General features: G+C 41.6%; 1 protein-coding gene and 1 non-coding gene across 2 annotated transcripts; one reads left to right on the top strand and one right to left on the bottom strand.

The window, feature by feature from the left end:
- Nucleotides 1–243: 243 nt before the first annotated feature.
- LOC109438710 (uncharacterized) lies at nt 244–11,310 on the bottom strand. The gene is made up of 5 exons (XR_012493399.1): nt 11,238–11,310; nt 8,831–8,923; nt 8,274–8,379; nt 3,308–3,436; nt 244–360 (listed from the first exon to the last, which is right to left on the bottom strand). It is a non-coding gene; the product is annotated as an uncharacterized LOC109438710 (transcript).
- A 2,243-nt stretch (nt 11,311–13,553) lies between these two features.
- Nucleotides 13,554–14,565, top strand: LOC109438704 (phosphoserine phosphatase). The gene has a single exon (XM_019718724.2). It carries the CDS (start codon nt 13,687–13,689, stop codon nt 14,314–14,316), a length of 630 nt encoding a protein of 209 aa, XP_019574283.2. The 5' UTR covers nt 13,554–13,686; the 3' UTR covers nt 14,317–14,565.
- Nucleotides 14,566–22,084: the final 7,519 nt, after the last annotated feature.

The following is a 22,084-nucleotide window of genomic DNA, read 5'->3' as shown; positions in this document are numbered from 1 at the left end:
TGGCATGAACAAAATTATTATTCAAAGATGATATGATCATGTATGTTGAAAATTGGAAAGGATCTAAAAGGTAAACTTTTGGAATTAATAAGCATATTTAGCAAGGTTGCTGGATAAAAAAAGCAATACACAAAAACTGTCTCTCTAAATACCAATTCAAACAAAATATAAAATTTCAAAAAAGATACAATTTTCAACAACATCAAATATCTAGGAATACATTTAACAAAAGACATGCAAGACTTCTTTGGACAAAACTGCCAATCTTTATTGAGAGAATTTTAACAGTCAAATTTCCAACACAAGAACAGCCCACATGGTTTCAGCTCATCTTCGTTTAAACCTGTGGACGTCCACCCCCTGTAAGATAAACATAATAGTTGGGAACATTACACAGCAGAACTTTATTTAGATGATACTAAAAGCATACAAAGGACACTACAGTTTTAGTTTTATAAAATGGACTAAAACCAGAACCCTAAGGATGACCCCTTGTCATACATCCAGTTAAACCTCTATAGAGACTTTGAAGGTAGACACTCAGCCACATGAACAACGTTACACACCACTCTTCACGTGGTACAGAAAATCACTGTTCAAGTTCAGAACAGATTAAACCCAATACATCTCTTCAGAGGTAGTTTTAAGTAGAAAGTAAAAAATGTTACACTTTTAGTAAAACTCCAATCAAATAACATGAAAAAAAAATCTAAGAAAAGAAACTATTTAGAAGAATCATTTAATAAATGTTTTGACCTGGAAAAAAATGTTCTGAATATAGGATACCTAAAACAGTACTGTCAGGCATGGCATTGCTTATTAGAAAGACTAATATTGCATTTTTTTGGCTTTGTTGTGGAAAAATGCAAAACTCTTACTTTGAGCCAGTTTAGCCCTTATGTGGTTGTTTAAAGTAGGGTAATCATGTGTCTATTTTCATCCATACTCCTGCTATAACTATGAATACTGCTTCTTTTCATGCTTAAGACCTTTCCAATTTGTACAATAAATTATATAGTCACACTAATTTTAAGCCATTATCATCAAAGGTAACATGAAACTGTGAAGGAGAAACAGTACCATTTCTCACAGTGTGGCAAAAAAAGGAGGAATGAAAGGAGGGATGGGGGAAAGGGAAAGAGAAAAAAAAAACTTGAAAAGCCAAACATACAGGTATGTATATATGCATGTATGTATAATTATGTAATACACTCAATATCTGTTAGTGTCTTGTTCATATTCCTTATTGTGTATACTTGGCCTTTGTCTGTGTGATTCAAGACTGTGTACTACGGGGGCGGCCAGATGGCTCAGGTGGTTAAAGCGCGAGCTCTGAACAACAGGGTTGCCGGCTAGATTCCCACATGGGCCAGTGAGCTGCACCCTCCACAATTGGATTGAAGACAACGAGCTGCCGCTGAGCTTCCAGAGGGGCAGCCGGATGGCTCAGCTGGTTAGAGCGCGAGCTCTCAACAATAAGGTTGCCGGTTCAATTCCCTCATGGGATGGTGGGCTGAGCCTCTGCAACTAAAGATTGAAAACGGCGACTGGACTTGGAGCTGATCTGCACCCTCTACAACTAGACTGAAGGACGACGACTTGGAGCTGATGGGCCCTGGAGAAACACACTGTTCCCCAATATTCCCCAATAAAATAAAATAAAAAAAAATTATGTACTAGTGGACCTTCTATTCACAGACATTTTCTAAAAGAGCAATCTATCATTTAGATTACTGTTCCTTTCCCTAATGATTCATACTTATCTATTAATAAGCATGTCTCCCTTTTCCCTTGTTTATTTTGATGCCTTTTATTACTTTTTGTATTAAATGCTCATGTAACTCATTATCTTTTTCTTTTTTAAAACATATATATTTAAAGCTATCTTTCTTCCTGTGAGTACATTCTAGCCACATTCAATAGGTTCTTGAAAGTAGTCTGAAACTACCTTTTTTTAAAACTTACTTGACCTGTAACTTTTTTTTTAATTGGGGAAGGGGAACAGGACTTTATTGGGGTTCAGTGTGTACTTCCAAGACTCTTTTTCCAAGTCAAGTTGTTGTCCTTTCAATCTTAGTTGTGGAGGGCGCAGCTCAGCTCCAGATCCAGTTGTCATTGCTAGCTGCAGGGGGCACAGCCCACCATCCCTTGCAGAGTTGAAGCGGCAACCTTGTGGTTGAGAGGACACACGACAACCAACTGAGCCATCCGGGAGCTCAGTGGCAGCTCAGCTCAAGGTGCCGTGTTCAATCTTAGTTGCAGGGGGCAGAGCCCACCATCCCTTGTGGGAGTCAAGCAGTTGAACTGGCAACCTTGTGATTGAGAGCCCACTGGCCCATGTGGGAATCGAACCGGCAGCCTTCGGAGTTAGGAGCACAGAGCTCCAACCGCCTGAGCCACCAGGCCGGCCCCTGAAACTACCTTTTAATGCACAGTCTAAAGGAATGGATCAGGAATGTAAAGTAAAAACATTTAGAAGACTAATAATGCAGGATAATTCTTCCCTAAACATCAAGTGCTTCCTTTAAATTCACAGAAGCTGTGTAATTAATGGTTAGCAATTTGGAAAACACACATGTGAAACATACTTCAGTTGATTACTTGGGCAGTACTTCAGTTATGGTCTTTGAACTTCAAATCTTATCAATTAATGACTCACGGTAAATACTTTTCGTGTCACATTTGACATGGTTAGAGGTGATTATATCATAGTGTCCACATTTTATTTAGAGCAATAACTCATTAAGACTGACAGTGGGTAGATGGGTACTAGACTCACTGGGGTAACTTTTCGCAAGGTACATAAATGTCTAATCACTACGTTTCACACCTGAAATAATCACTATGTTTTACACCTGTTTTAACATATCTGATTTGATTTCACTGTTTTTATAACAGCAAAGATGGGTTTATAAGTTAAGGGATTTGCCTAGAATCACACAAATTATGGTAAAGCTAGTAGTACAAATAAGCCTCAGCTTATTTCATACAAACTGGTATGTGTTACAAATAATTATGTATTTAAAAGATCTCTATAAAAGTATCTGAAATTGTTATTAGCTGTTGGTTAAAATTCTTACCTCTAAAAATAAAAAATGCTTTCATATTTTATAACTCAATATAGCTTTGATCTAATTTATTTTTGTACCTGATAATCTGTAAGTCAGGCATTTGAGGGCTGAACTACACTCAAATAATCTTTATATTTGAACTCTGTTATTAAAGTAGCAGTAATGTTACCCTTATATTAAAAATATACTATTGTGCAAAACAGACACTCTATAATGTGCATGCATGGATCACATACCTGCTTCCGGCACATTATCAGTGGGCTCTGGATCTGATGGTTCCTTCGCCTTGACATCAGGACCATCTCCACGCTCACGCCCAGTCTTCGGATAAGCCAGTTCCTGCGGAATAGCTTCCAGGGCAGGCTCTTGCAAATAAAAAGATTATCAATTTAAGAAGAAAAATATGAGCTATGAATAAGGAGGTAAGATTTATTCCCTCAGTGTTATTAAATGAAAGCCTGAGGCTAGTGTGGTAATAAATGTAATGCCTAAGAATCACAAGAGCATTACTTTAGGAGTCTATTACTGGAAACTGGAAAGCAAGGTCATATTACCCTCTTCCTTTCCCAAGACTGCCCTCAGACAACTTAGGTGCTTTGTGCATATCTGTATTGTACTTGTACTATACTTATCAGCGATTTGTTTGAGTATGACTAGATTGTGAACTCAATGCTGAAATCATGTCTCTCATTAGTACTTAGCATGTTACATGGCATGAGTAGATACCAATACACATTGAGTGAAAAAAAAAAAAGTCCTTAAGAAATGCATTAAAAAGCCCAGCTGATGAACATTCTGCAAAACGACTGGTCTGTCCTCTTCCAAAATGTCACTGTCATGAATGACAAAAATTAAAGAACTGTTCCACATTAAAGGAGACTAAATACACTTGACAACTAAATGCAATGCATGATCCTAGACTGCACTCTGGATTTTAAAATAAATGGTATAAAGGAAATTATCAGAACAAATTTGAATATACACTGCATATTAAATGCATATTAAATTTTCTCATTGTCAAAGTTCCTGATTTTGTTACTTGTACAGTGATTAGCTAAGAGAATGACCTTTTCCTTTGTTCTTAGGATATATACACACTGAAGTACCTAGGGTGATAATAGTTGAAACTTTTAATATTTCAGCATTAATATTAAACATATCAATAAGTGTGTGTGTCTATGTGTGTGTGGGAAGGGAAGGGAAGAGGATATGAAGCCAATGTGGTAAAAACTATTAACAATCAGTAAACCTGGGTAAAAAGTATATGAGTTAATTGCACTGTTCTTGTAACTTTTCTGTAAATTTTATGTTTTGGAACTATAAACTAAAAATTAAAAGGAATATATAACAACTACATTGTACTTCAAAAAAAGCAGAAATTACTTTACCTTTAATTGTGGTTTAAAAACATAAAATGTACCATCTTAACCATTTTTAAGTGTAGTAAGGAGTTATTTTTGCAACATTAGAAGCAACTAAAAATGGACTTTATACATTTGTTTTCTTGTATTATGAAACCTTTATTTTAAATGACAGTCTAAGGATAAATCATACGTATAATTCCTGCATTTTGCCATAGTGTACTTAGAGCAGTGAGCATCAACTCTCTACGAAGTATACACCATGGATAAAATTTTCATTACAATTAAAATGTAAGGATTATCTGAGTAGATTTGTCGGGCTATGCCAAATCTTATAGTTGTGACACCCATCTCCTATTCCTTTCTTAAAGTTATAATTAGGTCCAAAGGCTCTATATGTAACTTTCTATAAATTCCATGTAAAATAAAGTACCAAAAATCACAATAAAATTATTTATGAATAACAGCAAATACACTGTTTCACAATGAGAATAAAGGAAGTGGGGTAAAGAAATATTCTAGAAATCTTTAACACTGGCCTGAATTATGTAATGTTTTTACCTGGGAGAAATAAATTCTGTTTTATGTTAATCTTAGGATAATTAATCTTTTGATTTTTCTAACCACAGAAAGATTTAACCTCTTTTTAAAAGCCACTTAAAAAATACTGTACTAGGCAACAACATGGATGGACCTAGAGGATCATATGCTAAGTGAAGTCAGACAGAGAAAAGATAAATACCATATGATCTCACTTATATGTGAAATCTCAAGAACAGAATGCATGAGCAAACAAAACTGAAATAGACTCATAGACACAGAGAACAAACTGTGGTTGCTAGATGGGAAAGGATTTGCGGGGATGGACGAGAACGGTTAAGGGATTAGTAGTGCAAGTTGGTAGTTACAAAATAGCCACAGGGATGTAAAATACAGTGTGGGGAATATAGTCAATAATGTTATAAAGACTATGTATGGTGACATATGGGTACTAGACTTATCGAGGGGATCGCTTCATGGATTATATAAATGCCTAGCCACTGCACTGTACAACTGAAACCAATATAAAATAATTACTGAATGTCAACTATAATATACCAAAGGTGCCAAAAAAATGTATACAAGTGGACACGTTGGTCAACGTTGCTCAAATAGTTCACCATAATCAGAAGTGTCTGGATGCTGAAGGTAATCACTTTGAGCACCTCTTGTAATTGCAGAAGTCAAACATGACTTGTATCCATCTTTTGTTATTGGCATATATTGAGTATTACAAATTTAATAGCCTTTACGTGTCTTAAAATGTGTATAAATTTTTTGGCACCCTCTGTGTGTGTGCGTGTGTGTGTGTATATATACAGTCATGGGATATAAAGTACAGCCTAGGGTATATAGTCAGTGGTATTGTAGTAACTATGTATGGTGTCAGATGGGTAGTAGACTAGTTGGGGTTATCACTTTGTGAGATGCTGTAAATTTCTAATCATTATGTTGTTTTGTACACCTGAAACTAATAAAAAAAAAAAACTGAACCAGGAGATTTCTGGTGAAAACAGCGGGGTAGGTAAACACTGTGTACCTCCTCTCACAACCACATCAAAATTACAACTAAACGACAGAACAACCATCACTGAGAATCTCCTGAAGTCTAGCTGAACAGAAGTCCTACAACTAAGGAAAACAGAAGAAGTCACCTGGAGACTGGTAAGCATGGATACTCAGAACGAGCTGGTCCCACACCCACGTGTGGCAGTTAAAAATTGCAAGGGATATTTCAGCTGCAGAGGTCCTCCCAGAAGAGCGAGGGGTCCCAGCCCTACACCAGGATCTCCAGACCACGGTTCCAATGCTGGGAAGAGAAGTCCCCATAATCTCTGGCTGTGAAAACCAGCAGAGACTGTGGCTGAGTGAGAGGGAGGGCAGCTGGAATCCCAGGCATTCCCTTAAAGGGCCCACACACAGACTTACTCTCTGATAGACTCTCTCATTCTGAGCTCCAGCACTGGGGCAGCAGTTTGAAAGTTGTCAGGAACATATAGGGAGCAACCAAATTGTCTGGCTTTAGGGCAAGGGCTGGAGGGGCAGCTATAAGGGCGTTCCCATAAGACTGTCAGCTCATTTCTCAACAGAAACTTTGCAGGCCAGAATGACTGGCATGAAATATTTAAAGTGATGAAAAAGCAAGGACCTACAAAACCAAGATTACTCTAACCAGCAAAGCTATCATTTAGAATCGAAGGATAAAGAGCTTCCCAAACAAGAAAAGCTAAACGAGTTCATCAATATCAAACCTGTATTACAAAAAATGTTAGTCTTCTTTAAAAAGAAAAATAAGATCAAAAATATGAAAATGGTATGAATAACCACATATCAACAACTGCTTTAAATGTAAATGGTTTCAATACTCCAATAAAAGATAGGATGGCTGAATAAACAAGAAAACAAGACCCTTACGTATGCTGCCTACATGAGACTCACTTCAGATAGAAAGACACACCCAGACTGAAAGTACAGGGATAGAAAAATATATTACATGATAATGGAAATGCAAAAAAAGAAAAAACAAAAACTGGGGTAGCAATACTTATACCAGACAAAATAGACTTTAAAACAAAGGCTATAAGAAGAAACAAAGAAGGATCCAGTAATCCACTTCTGGGTATTTATCTGAAAAACCCCAAAACACTACTTCGAAGGGACATGTGTAACCACATGTTCATTGTAGGATTATTTACAATAGCCAATATATGGAGGCAACCTGGGTGTCCATCAATGGATGAATGGATAAAGAATTGGTACATATATACAATGGAATAGTACTCAGCCATATAAAAGTACAAAACCTTGCCATCTGCAACAACATGGATGGACCTAGAGTGTATTGTGCTGAGTGGGGCATGTCAGACAGAGAAAGACAGATGCAATATGATTTCACATATATGTGGAAACTAAATAATAAAATAAACGAACAAACAAAAACAAACAAACTCGTAGATACAAAGAACATTTTGAGGGTTGCCAGCTGGGAGGGAGGTTGTAGGGGGTGAGTAAAAAAGGGGAAGGGATTAAGAAATACAAATTGGCAGTTACAAAATAATTATGGAGAGTAAAGTATAGCCAAGAAATATAGTCAATTATATTGTAATAACTATGTGTGGTGTCAGATGGGTACTAGATTTGTCGGGGAGATAGCTTCACAAGTTATATATATAAACATCTAACCACTATGTTGTACACCTGAAACTAATATTGTATGTCAACTATAATATTTTAAAAATTACTTTAAAAAATCATACTAAATCAACTACCTACATGCCAATATCCTGAATTATCTAGCTTTTATCAAACTTACCATATTAAAAAATATGTACCTATAGGAACAGTAGCCCTCATTGACTCATTTCTGGAGTCTCTATCCTACTCCACTGAACTGTCTATTCCTGGGACAGTACTGGGCTACATTATAGTACAGAAAATTAAGTTTGAAGTATTTTAAGCAAAATCACTTTTTTTTTTAACAACAGAAAAGGTAGGAGAACACCAACTTTACAAATTTTGTATTAAATACAAATTTTGTATTTAACAATCAAGTACTCTTTGATAAACACAATTCTTGATCCTCAATTTTCTCATAAATTATAAAATGTGTAAAATTTATCATAGTGGGGGATTGCCTGAAACTGCAAATTATACTCTTAATTTTTCCAGCCAATTTTCAGGCAATGTTTGAGGTCATTTTCTATTGTTTTCTTTCCTCCTGTTATTTGTATAGCATAATGCACAAGGTGCACAGACACCCACACACCCACCCAACAGGCATTCTTCTTCCCTTTTCCTTCACCTTGAACCACAGCTGCTCCTTCAACTTCTCTCTCTTGATCAGGAGTAACATCCTGACTCTTAGTTGGTGGCTTCTCTTCACGTTGCTCATCGCCGAGCTGCTGAGCCTAGGGGTGCATGTGTGTGTGCAAATGAAAAGTTTTGTTACTAATTCAATTCAATAATATAAATATACAGAATACATAGATATATTTGACTATAAGTAAATCTAAAAACATTTCTCCAATGCAACTCAATATACTTATTCTTAGTAAAATTACTCTTCCCTCAGAGAGTCTATTTCAAGGAAAGAATTGCCCACAAGAACTTTGGAAGCTATTTTAATCTAAGTTGGGATGGAGCTGTGCAATGTTGTTAATAAGCGTAAGAAGGAAGTCATCAGGTGTATGTCCCCGGAACACAATAGCATGCCATCCAGGCAATACCAGAATGCAATCCACCAGGATTAATGTTCCTCATCAACATGGAACACCTTTATCAGTGTATCTAAACTAGCTGAAAAACATTTTTACAAAAATTAATTTCTACTAATAAACATCAAATGTTAAAAGCACTTACAATCGCAGACAAAACCTGCCCGGAAGATTTTTGGTCATCCCATCTTTTTCTAGATTTGAATGTTGACCTTGGTCGCTGACTCATATTTCACCACTGAAAACAGAATATTGTGATTAGAAAATGCACTTAGAGGAAGTCTGTATTTGAACACTTCCATGGCCAAATGGTAATGTGTACGTTTCTTAATACTGAAAATACTTTCAAAATAAGTTTCAAGGTAAATTGTGCATACTTTCCAATCACTAAATATGGCAGCTTGAAAGGGTAATTGTTTATGTCGTGGCCAAACTGACAGAGAATCACCTTAAGGTACATGGTAAAAGAATGTATTTCTGATGTCTGGTTTCACAACTTGATTCACAATCATAGACACACTCAAGAAACTACTACTAGAGAACGAACACTTGAGCAACTACTACTTGTGGCACATGGCAAGACTCTTGTTTACATATTGTCCATGGCTATTTTTGCACTAAAATGGTAGACCTGAATGGCTGCAACATAGGCCCGATGTGGGATTCTTCTCTGTTGGCACTCCCCTCGGTGCACTACAAATCTCGGGGACACTGTTACCAACCCACACCATGTGGGTATCTAAATACTTCCTTTATGGCCCACCCGGTCCTGTTGAGGGACCCACAAAGGACTCCCCAAGTGACCTCTGAGTAGTTTTGGTGTCTTGAGGAACCATAGACCTAAAACAACACCCCAAAGTCTCTCCTGAATTTCATCTGATGCCCTCCCTTATGGCACCCACCATCCTCCTTTGTTCTGGCCCCACAACAACAATGGCCATGATGACCACTACATCTGAGAGGAGAAAGAGGAGGACTTCCAGAACCTTCTTCCTCTAAGGCCACACATTGCACTGCTCCGACTCACACGAAGCTCACTGTCTCTCTCCTCACAATCACACTTAAATGCCTTGAAGGGCTTATATGAGCACCTACCACTTGAATCTCAGTCAACAAAGATAAAACCTTACTGAAAGATGAAACCGCACAGCTAGGAGACCCAAACTGCACACCCCCCAACCCAATGGGGCTTGGTCGATGGCAAACATGAAGCACTGGGAAATTCACTGTGTACTGCTTCCTGCCAGGTGACCATTCTCTAACCCCTTACATGCCCATTCCAGGAAGCCCAAGACTGTCACTGATACTAGTGCCTCCACCCAACCAATTCCTCAAAAAACAAACACGTCTCTCCCTATCTTCATCTGCTCCCCCTCCCCTCTTCAAATCAATGTCGTCCGTCTACCCACCCAGCCATAACAACAAGCCCGAAGCATACACTATATCTGAGAGAAAGACGACGACATCGGGAACCTTCCTCAGAGGACAAAGACACCACCTCCATACATGTAAAAAGACCACTGCCTCACCCTTCACACTCAATCACAGATAAACACCACCGGGGACTGATCTGAGCACCTACAAGTTAAGTCTTAGCCAACTAGGAATAAACAACATAGTAGAAAACCGGACAGCTCAGCTCCCTAACATTGCACGCACCACCAACGCCAAATGGTAGATGGAAAGGCAGGTCGAACTGGGCATGCGCACTGCGTGGCACACGAGGGGCGGGGCGAATTCCCCACCCCCTTACGAACCTGACCGAACACTCCCGAGCCTGTCCTCTCTCTGCCCATTGTGGGGCCTCCAGACCCACATACACCAAATAACTAACAAGTCACCCCGGGTCTTCATCTGACGCCCTCTGCCTCCGCAGCCCACCATACTCCCTTCTAACGACCCCAACACAAGGGCCATGGTGGCCGCTACGCGCAAGAGAAGAAAGACGAAGACGTCCAGGACCTTCCTCCTCTCAGGCCACAGAGGGTGCTGATCCGAGGCACACGAAGCCCGCTGTCTCTCACCTCTCAATCACACGTAAACCCCCTCAGAGTACTCATCTGAGCCCCTACCAGTTGACGCTTAGTCAAGAAGAAGAAACCAACTGTAAGACGGAACTCGCATACCTTGAAAACCCGACCCTCGCACGCACACACACCAATGGCTGATGGGAAGTTACGCCAAACTGGGCATGCGCACTGCGTGGCACACGAGGGGGGGGCGAATTCCCCACCCCCTTCCGAACCTGACCGAACACTCCCGAGCCTGTCCTCTTTCTGCCAATTGTGGGGCCTCCAGACCCACATACACCAAATAACGAACAAGTCTCCCCGTGACTTCATCTGACGCCCTCCCCCTCCGCAGCCCATGTTCCCTTCTCCCAACCCCAACACAAGGGCCATGGAGGCCGCTATGCCCGAGAGAAAGACGAAGACGTCCAGGACGTTCCTCCTCAGGCCACAGAGGGTGCTGCTCCGAGGCACACGAAGCCCGCTGTCTCTTGCCTCTCAATCACACTTAAACCCCCTCGGAGTACTTATCTGAGCCCCTACCAGTTGACGCTTAGCCAAGACGAAGAAACCAACTGTAAGATGTCGCACGCACACACCTACACCAATGGCCGATGGGAAGTTACGCCATACTGGGCAAGAGAAGAAAGACGAAGACGTCCAGGACCTTCCTCCTCTCAGGCCACAGAGGGTGCTGCTCCGAGGCACACGAAGCCCGCTATCTCTCGCCTCTCAATCACACTTAAACCCCCTCAGAGTACTCATCTGAGCCCCTACCAGTTGATGCTTAGCCAAGACGAAGAAACCAACTGCAAGATGTCGCACGCACACACCTACACCAATGGCCGATGGGAAGTTACGCCAAACTGGGCATGCGCACTACGTGGCACACGAGGGGCGGGGCGAATTCCCCACCCCCTTACGAACCTGACCGAACACTCCCGAGCCTGTCCTCTTTCTGCCAATTGTGGGGCCTCCAGACCCACATACACCAAATAACGAACAACGAACAAGTCTCCCCGTGACTTCATCTGATGCCCTCCCCCTCCGCAGCCCATGTTCCCTTCTCCCAACCCCAACACAAGGGCCATGGAGGCCGCTATGCCTGAGAGAAAGACGAAGACCTCCAGGACGTTCCTCCTCAGGCCACAGAGGGTGCTGCTCCGAGGCACACGAAGCCCGCTATCTCTCGCCTCTCAATCACACTTAAACCCCCTCGGAGTACTTATCTGAGCCCCTACCAGTTGACGCTTAGCCAAGACGAAGAAACCAACTGTAAGATGTCGCACGCACACACCTACACCAATGGCCGATGGGAAGTTACGCCAAACTGGGCATGCGCACTGCGTGGCACACGAGGGGCGGGGCGAATTCCCCACCCCCTTACGAACCTGACCGAACATTCCCGAGCCTGTCCTCTCTCTGCCATTTGTGGGGCCTCCAGACCCACATACATCAAATAACTAACAAGTCACCCCAGATCTTCATCTGACGCCCTCCGCCTCCGCAGTCCACCATGCTCCCTTCTCCCGACCCCACCACAAGGGCCATGGAGGCCGCTATGCCCAAGAGAAGAAAGACGAAGACGTCCAGGACCTTCCTCCTCTCAGGCCACAGAGGGTGCTGCTCCGAGGCACACGAAGCCCGCTGTCTCTCCCTGCATAATCACTCACCCTTAAACCTCCTCGGAGAACTTAACTAAGCACCTACTTGTTGAGTCTTCGCCAACGAAGAAGAAACCAGGCTGTAAGTTGCGACTCGCACAGCTCGGCTTCCAGAACCTAGCACACACACAACACTCACACCAATGACCAATGGAAAGGCACACCGAACTGGTCATGCACACTGCATTGCTCATGAGATGGAGTGTGATTTCTCCATCCCCTTAAAAGCCTCACGGAAGACTCCCGAGTCAGCACATCCCTCAAATAACCAATACAAGTCACTTCGTTCACCTCATCCTCTACCCTCCTCTGCCCACTGTCCTCCCTCAACCCGCCTCCACCACAAGGACAAGGGCCATAGTTGCCTGTACCCCTGAGGAAGAAAGAGAATGACCTCAAGAATCTCCTCAGCTACCAAATATCATGTTTCACGACCTGCACAAAGGCCACTGACTCTCCTTTCACAGTCAATGACACTTCAACTCCTCGAGTACTGATCTGAGATGCTAGCAGTTGAGTCTCAGCTAACTAGGAAGAAATCGGACTGTAAGACATGACCCGCACAACTCGGCTCCTGAAACCTTGAACACATCCCCCACGCCAATGACCAATAGAAAGGAAAACCCACTGGGCATGCGCACTGCATTGCATACACTGAGTGAAGTGATTTCTCCACCCCTTTACTGGCCCGACTGAAGGTTCCTGAGTCTGTCCCCTCTCTGCCAACCATGGGGCCTCCAGACCCACATACACCAAATAACTATCATAACACAAGTCTTCCCACATCTCATCTGACACTCTCCCATCCACAGCCCACCATCCTCCTGTCTCCCGACCCCATCACAACAAGGGCCATGGTGGCCGCTATGCCTGAGAGAAGAAAGCCGACGACCTCCAGAACCTTCCTCCTCTCAGACCACAGATCATCCCCCTCCAAGGCACACAAAGCCCACTGTTTCTCCCCTCATAATCACTCACACTTAAACTCCTCCAAGGACTTATATGAGTACCTACAAGTTGAGTCTCAGAAAAGGAGAAAGAAACCTGCTATAAGACATAACCCTCCTCTCCAAGGGGTGGGGCTATGGGCTTCTTCCCAGCTCCACTCTGCAGGCTTCAGGTTAGATAAAACACCTGCAAAATAGACCAGGTACCACTGCACTTATCAGCAGATATCATAGGATTGTTTGGTGAAGAAAGGTTCTGCGTGTCTGCACTGGTCGCCTCCCCTAGAGCCACGCGCCTGAGCGTGGGAGCCAGCAATCGGCCCTGCAGTGGGTGGCAGTGACCCCGGAAGGAGCAGCGCTGAGAGTAAAATTCTTCTAAGGATGGTCTCCCACTCAGAGTTGAGGAAACTCTTCTATTCAGCTGACGCAGTATGCTTTGATGTTGACAGCATGGTCATCAAAGAAGAAGGAATTGATGAGCTGGCCAACGTCTGTGTAGTTGAGGATGCTGTGTCAGAAATGACGTGCCGAGCCATGAGCGGGGCAGTGCTGTTCAAGGCTGCCCTCGCAGAGCGCTTAGCTCTGATCCGGCCTTCCAGAGAGCAGGTGCAGAGGCTCATAGCAGAACACCTCCCACACCTGACCCCTGGCATAAGGGGGTTAGTAAGTCGCCTACAAGAGCAAAATGTTCAGGTTTTCCTAATATCTGGTGGCTTTAGGAGCATTGTAGAGCATGTCACTTCAAAGCTCAATGGCCCATCAACCAATGTATTTGCTAATAGGCTGAAATTCTACTTTAATGGTGAATATACAGGTTTTGATGAGATGCAGCCTACAGTTGAATCTGGTGGGAAAGGAAAAGTTATTAAACTTTTAAAGGAAAAGTTTCATTTTAAGAAACTAGTCATGATTAGAGATGGAGCCACAGACATGGAAGTCTGTCCTCCTGCTGTATGTATTAAACATACTAATTTTTTCCAGTTATACTTTTGTTTTAGACAGCTGCTTTAGAATTCAGTAAGATTTATGAAGAGTTAAACAAAAAAATCTAAATATCACTGTAAGATAAAACAAACAATAAATAAAACCAATTCAATCTCAAAAAAAAAAGACATAACCCTCACAGCTCCATGCCCCTAACCTTACACATACCCCTTGTTAATGGCGGATGGGAAGTCACACAGCACTGTGCATATGCACTGCATTGTGGGCGCAGTGTGGGGCGATTTGTCTGCCCCCTAACGAGCCCGAACAAGGACTCCAGAATCTGTGCTCTGTTGGCCAAATAAATAATGAACACAAGTCTTTCCCTATCCTCATCTGACCCCCTTCCTTCCATAGCCCATCGTCCACCTTTGTTCATGCCCCACCACAACCACACGGGCCCTGGAAGCTGCTACACCTTAAGCAAAATAGGCAACAACCTCCAGTACTTTCCTCCTCCAGGGCCACAGATCTCACCTACCCACAAAAAGCCCCCTGTCTCTCCCCTCACTCACACTTAAAGTCCTCAGACAACTGATCTGAGCACCTACTGGTTGAGTCTCAGTCAACAAAGAAGAAACCGCACAGTAAAACGTGACCCGCACAGCTCGGCTCCCCGAACCTTGCACAAACCCCACTCCAATGGCTGATTCATAAGTATGCGGCACTGGGCATACGTGCTGCATCCCTCACTGCTTGGAAGGGATTCCCCTCTCCTTTACAGGCCTGACGGAGGACTCCCAAGTCTGTCCTTTGCTGGCTGATCTTGGTGCGTCCAGGACCCACATACCTCAAATAATGAACACAAGTATCTCCCCATCTTCATCTGAAGCCCTCCCTTCCTCAGCCCACCATCCTCCCTTTCTCTGGCCTCGCCACGACAAGTAGGGCCATGGTGACCTCTACACCTGAGAGGAGAAAGACAATGGCCTATAGGCCTTCCTCCTCTCAGCCCACCAACTGGACCTCTCAGACCCGCACAAAGCCCTCTGGCTCTCCCCTCACACTCATTTACATTAAAGTCCTCCGATGACTGATTGGAGCACCTACCATTTGAGTCTCAGCCAACCAGAAGGAAACCGGATGCTAAGAAACGACCTGTGCAGCTGTGCTCCTGGAACTTTACACACACACACACACACACACACACACACACACACATCAGTGGCCAATGAGCAGATGGGTTCCACTGGGCATGCACATTTCTTTCCTTACACACTGCATCCCGTGTGCTGTGTGGGCTGGTTTCTCTGCAGTTTTGGTAACTCCAGGACCCAGATACCTCAAATAATGACCCCGAAATGTCTCCCATCTTCATCTGACCCCTCCTCCTCCATGACCCACCATCCTGCCTGTCCTGACCCTGCCACAACAGCAAGAGGTATGTATAGTGGCTGCCTGTGAAGAGAGGTAGAATGCCTCCTAAAACTGAAATGGCAACATACTCCATAGAATTTATACAAAACCAAGTGTCTTCTAGCCTAATTTTCAAAATGTCCAGCATATAAATCAAAATTACTCAGAATATGAAGAACCAGGAAAATTTCAACTAACATGGGAAAGACAATCAATGGACACCAATGCAAGGAAGACTGAGAGGTTGGGATTATCTGACAAAGTCTCGAAGGCAATCATGAACGCTTTAAAACAAATTTAAATATAGAAGGTCTTGGCTCAAAAAAAAAATATTTAAAGAGAAAAACAAGTAGAAATTTAGAAGTGAACAATATGATAACAAAATTTAAATCTCACTGGATGGGTTCAGTAGCAGAATGGAGATGAGAAAATACAGAACTTGAAGATTGATAAATAGAAATTATTCAATCCAAACAACTCAGGGAAAAAGAGATTGAAAGAAAAATGAACAGAATCCTAAGGACCTGTGAGAAAATACTTAAATATCTATAATTTTTGTCAGAAACCCAGAAGGAGAAGTGAGAGAGTATGGTGATCCAAAATATTTTTTACGGGCCGCAGGATGGCCAGTTGGTTAGAGTGCGAGCTGTGAACAACAGGGTTGCCGGTGAGATTCCCACATGGGCCAGTGAGCTGCACCCTCGACAACTAGATTGAAGGACAAGGACTTGGAGCTGATGGGCCCTGGAGAAACACACTGCTCCCCAATATATTCCCCAATTTAAAAATTAAAAAAAATAAAAAGAGTCCGAAGCGGACGTCATCAAAATGGCGGCGTGATGTGAGCCTCTGTAAAGCTCCCCTGGAATTTACAACTAATTGAACAACAATACCTCCACAAAGGACTCCCTGCACAGCAGACAGACAAGATGAAGAGGCCCACTACCGACTGAATTCACCTACAGGTGGGCGAATCGCACAAGCGGGGGAGGAGGAAAGGGAGAAGTGTGGAGACGGAGCCGCGCGGGCACAGGACGCAGACCTAGCTCAGTGCTCCGAGCTCGCTGCTTCCCGGAACTACCGCAGCTGCGGGAGAGGGAAGAACTCGGACTGTTAGGGCTCCGCTTATGGCCCACAGGGCTGAGGGGACAGCATATAACACGGCTGAACCCAACGCTCACGGCAGAGACCTCGGAGAAAAGACTGAGGGAAGAAAGCTGAAAACGGTGCTTTAAGCCCTCACTGCCGAGCAGAGAATGGAAGCCTTAGGCACTGAGACTAGCCGCCCCCTCCCCCCCTCCCAGAGCTCACCCCGCCCCCACCTGCCTGGTGCTAGAAGCGGAACAGTAGCAGTGTCAGATCAAAACAATAGAAAATTTGCTGTTTTGAGAACTGTGGACCGCAGACAAAAATTTGCAGCCCAACTAGTTCCAGCAAACGGGAGGGAGCTGTGGAAGCAGGACCGGCTGTGGTGGTGGTCGCCGCCATTGCTCTGGGCCACCTCTCACAGCTCACCCCGCCCCTGGCCCCACCTATCTGGGCGGATCCCTGCAGGAGTAAACAGAACTGCTGAAATGTACGGGCTCTGAATCTGGAGCTGGAAGAGCTTTGGAACATCAAAAGCTCTCCGCATACCCACCCGGACACTGCGCCCTGTGACCTAAACGAACTATTAACAGACAAGAAGCCCACCTTTCAGGGAATCCCCCCATTGTGTGAGAAGCTGGAATAGTGCAGAAAAAACATAGCACTACCCTGTGGGAGAAGAAAAATAAGCTGCAGTCAGAGAAAAAATAAAACATTCTACCAACAAGTACTGGAAAACAAAAGAAAGACTGCTTCCTATCAACCTGTTGCAGAAGCCACTCCTGTAGATGTCTAGGAAGAGAAATAGTAAACCAGTAATTGCCATGAATAACCAAGGCAACAAGATAGCTCAGAAAGAAAGTGAAAAATCTCCAGAAAAGGCACTTAAAGATACAGAAATATGTGACTTAAATGACAGAGAATTCAAGATTGCAGTTCTGAAAAAACTCAACGAGATACAAGAAAACACAGATAGGCAGTTAAATGAACTCAGAAACACAATCAAAGAACAGCATGAGCATTTTACGAAAGAGATTGAAATTTTAAAAAAGAACCAAATAGAATTTCTGGAGATTAAGAACTCAATAGAAGAAATTAAGAACGAAATAACCAGCTTAGGTAGTAGAGTTGACCAGATGGAGGAAAGAATCAGTGACATCGAAGATAGAAACCTGGAAATTACACAGATGGAAGAAGAAAGAGACTTGAGACTTAAAAGAAATGAAAGAACTCTACAAGAACTTTCTGACTCCATCAGAAAGAGCAATATAAGAATAATGGGCATACCAGAAGGAGAAGAAAGAGAGAAGGGAACAGAGAATATATTCAAACAAATTGTCGATGAGAACTTCCCAAATTTGTGGACAGAACTGGACCCTCGAATCCAAGAAGCAAATAGAACACCTAGTTACCTCAATCCCAACAGGCCTTCTCCAAGGCACATTGTATTGAAGCTGTCTAAAATCAACGACAAAGAAAGAATCCTCAAGGCAGCCAGGGAAAAGAAGACGGTAACTTACAAAGGAAAGCCCATTAGATTATCATCAGATTTTTCAGCAGAAACTCTACAAGCCAGGAGGGAGTGGAACCAAATATTCAAACTATTGAAAGAGAGAAATCATGAGCCAAGAATAATATATCCAGCAAAGATATCCTTTAGATATGAAGGAGGAATAAAGACCTTTCCAGACATACAGAAGCTGAGGGAATTTTCTAATACACGACCTGCACTACAAGAAATACTAAAGGAGGCTATTCGACCACCATCAACAGGGACAATTTGTGGCAACCAAAACTCAAAAAGGGGGAGAGTAAACGCCTGAACTGGAATATGGGAATGGAGAAAGTAAGCGTACTGAAGAAAATGGAATACTCTACATATCAAACTTTCTTTTACGTACACTTAAGGGTAACCACGCAAAAAGAATCCAGAACTGAAATATATAGTATAATTAAAGAAGAAACAGAGGGAAACATCATAGAATACCACCACACAGAAATAGTAGACAACAACAAAAGGCAAAGAAACAATGGAGACACAGCCTTACCAGAAAACTAAAGATAGAATGACAGGAAATCCTCACATATCAATAATCACCGTAAATGTAAATGGACCGAACTCACCAATAAAAAGGCACAGAGTAGCAGATTGGATCAAAAAACTAAACCCCACCATATGCTGTCTCCAAGAGACACATCTCAGCTACAAAGAGAAGCATAGACTCAAAGTGAAAGAGTGGAAATTCACACTCCAAGGAAATGGTACCCAGAGAAAATCACGTGTAGCCATAATGATTTCAGACGAAACAGACTTCAAGGTGAAAGATAACAAGAGACAAAGATGGAAATTTCATAATGGTGAAGGGGACTGTAAAACAAGAAGACATAACAGTCATCAGTATTTATGCCCCCAATGAGGGAGCACCGAATTATACCAAGCAACCACTAACAGAACTAAAGGGAGAAATTGACCAAAACACAATTATACTAGGGGAGTTAAATACATCATTGACAGCTATGGATAGATCACCAAATGAGAAAATAAATAACAAAATAGCAGCGCTAAATGACTCATTAGATGAAATGGACATAATTGACATTTATAGAGCACTTCATCCTAAAACATCAGACTATACATTCTTTTCTAGTGTACATGGAACATTCTCAAGGATAGACCATATATTGGGACATAAAATCAGTCTCAACAAATTTAAGAAGATTGAAATCATACCATGCATATTCTCTGATCACAAGGCTTTGAAATTTGGTATCAACTGCAAAAAGAAAGCGGAAAAACACAAATACATGGAGATTAAACAACATACTTTTAAAGAACGACTGGGTCAAAGAAGAAATTAGAGGAGAGATCAAAAGATACATAGAAACAAATGACAATGAAAATACATCCTACCAAAATTTTTGGGATGCAGCGAAAGCAGTTTTAAGAGTGAAATTTATCTCATTACAGGCCTATCTCAAGAAACAAGAAAACTCCCAAATAAATAACCTCATGTTACACCTTAAAGAACTAGAAAAAGAAGAACAAGTAAAACCCAAGGTCAGCAGAAGAAAGGAAATAACAAAAATTAGAGCAGAACTAAATGAAATAGAGAACAAAAAGACAATAGGAAAAATTAATGTGACAAAGAGCTGGTTCTTTGAAAAGATTAACAAAATTGACAAACCCTTGGCTAGACTCACTAAGATAAAAAGAGAGAAGACACTGATTAACAAAATCAGAAACGAAAACAGGGAAGTTATCACGGACACCACAGAAATACAAAGGATCATCCAAGAATACTATGAAGGACTATATGCCACCAAATTCAACAACCTAGAAGAAATGGACAAGTTCTTAGAAACATATAGCCTTCCAAGGCTGAACCATGAAGAACTGGAAAATCTAAACAGACCGATCACCAGTAACGAAATTGAATCAGTCATCCAAAACCTTCCCAAAAGCAAAAGTCCGGGACCAGATGGCTTCACTAGTGAATTCTACCAAACCTTCAAAGAGGATCTAATACCAATCCTGCTCAAACTCTTCCAAAAATTGAAGAAGAGTAAGGACAACACAAAAAAGAAAACTACACACCAATATCTTTGATGAATACAGATGCAAAAATCCTAAACAAAATTCTAACAAATCAAACGCAACAATGTATTAAAAAGATTATTTGTCATGATCAAGTGGGGTTCATCCCAGGGCACAAGGATGGTTCAACTTCCACAAATCCATCAATGTGATACATCACATAAACAAAATAAAGGACAAAAATCATATGATTATATCAATTGATGCAGAAAAAGCATTTGACAAGATACAACATCCATTTATGATTAAAACACTTAATAAAATGGGTATAGAAGGAAAATACCTTAACATAATAAAGGCCATATATGACAAACCCTCAGCTAATCTCATAATTAATGGTGAAAAACTGAAGCCCTTTGCTCTACGTTCAGGAACACGACAGGGCTGTCCCCTATCACCTCTGCTTTTCAACATAGTGTTGGAAGTCCTTGCCAGAGCAATCAGGCAAGAGAAAGAAATAAAAGGCATCCAAATTGGGAATGAAGAAGTTAAATTATCACTCTTTGCAGATGACATGATGCTATATATAGAAAACCCTAAAGACTCCACCAAAAAGCTATTAGAAACAATCAACGAATACAGTAAAGTTGCTGGCTACAAAATCAACGTACAAAAGTCCATTGCCTTCCTATATACTAACAATGAAATCTCAGAAAAAGAAATACAAAAAACAATTCCTTTTGCAATTGCAGCAAAAAGAATAAAATACCTAGGAATAAACTTAACCAAGGACGTGAAAGACCTATATGCTGAAAACTATAAGACATTTTTGAAAGAAATTGAAGAAGACACAAAGAAATGGAAAGACATTCCGTGCTCATGGATTGGAAGAATCAACATAGTTAAAATGGCCATATTACCCAAAGCAATATACAGATTCAATGCAATCCCCATCAAAATCCCAATGGCATATTTTAAAGAAATAGAACAAAAAATCATCAGATTTGTTTGGAACCACAAAAGACCCCGAATAGCCAAAGCAATCTTAAGAAAAAAGACTAATACTGGAGGTATCACACGCCCTGACTTTAGCTTGTACTACAGGGCTACAATAATCAAAACAGCATGGTATTGGCAGAAAAACAGACACATAAACCAATGGAATAGAACTGAGAATGCAGAAATAAAACCACATAAATATGGACAGATAGTTTTTGACAAAGAAGCTAAAAACATGTAATGGAGGAAAGACGGCCTCTTCAATAAATGGTGCTGGGAGAATTGGATAGTCACGTGCAAAAGAATGAAACTGGACTGCTATCTGTCACCATGTACCAAAATTAATTCAAAATGAATCAAAAACTTAAGCATAAGACCTGACACAATAAACTGCATAGAAGAAAACATAGGTACTAAACTTATGGACCTTGGGTTCAAAGAGCATTTTATGAACTTCACTCCAAAGGCAATGGAAGTAAAAGCTAAAATAAACGAATGGGACTATATGAAACTTAAAAGCTTCTGCACAGCAAAAGAAACCATCGACAAAATAAAGAGGCAACCAACTGAATGGGAGAAGATTTTGCAAACAGTGCCTCTGATAAGGGGCTAATATCCAAAATATACAAGGAACTCATGCAACTCAACAACAAAAAACCAAACAACCCAATTGAAAAATGGGCAGAGGACTTGAAGAGACATTTCTCCAAAGAGGACATACAAATGGCAAATAGACATATGAAAAAATGCTCAACATCACTAATCATCAGAGAAATGCAAATAAAAACCACAATGAGATATCACCTCACCCCAGTCAGA

Source organism: Rhinolophus sinicus, chromosome X (assembly GCF_036562045.2).
Source record: "Rhinolophus sinicus isolate RSC01 chromosome X, ASM3656204v1, whole genome shotgun sequence".
NCBI classification, from domain to species: domain Eukaryota; kingdom Metazoa; phylum Chordata; class Mammalia; order Chiroptera; family Rhinolophidae; genus Rhinolophus; species Rhinolophus sinicus.
This window is presented reverse-complemented; position numbering and strand designations above follow the sequence as displayed.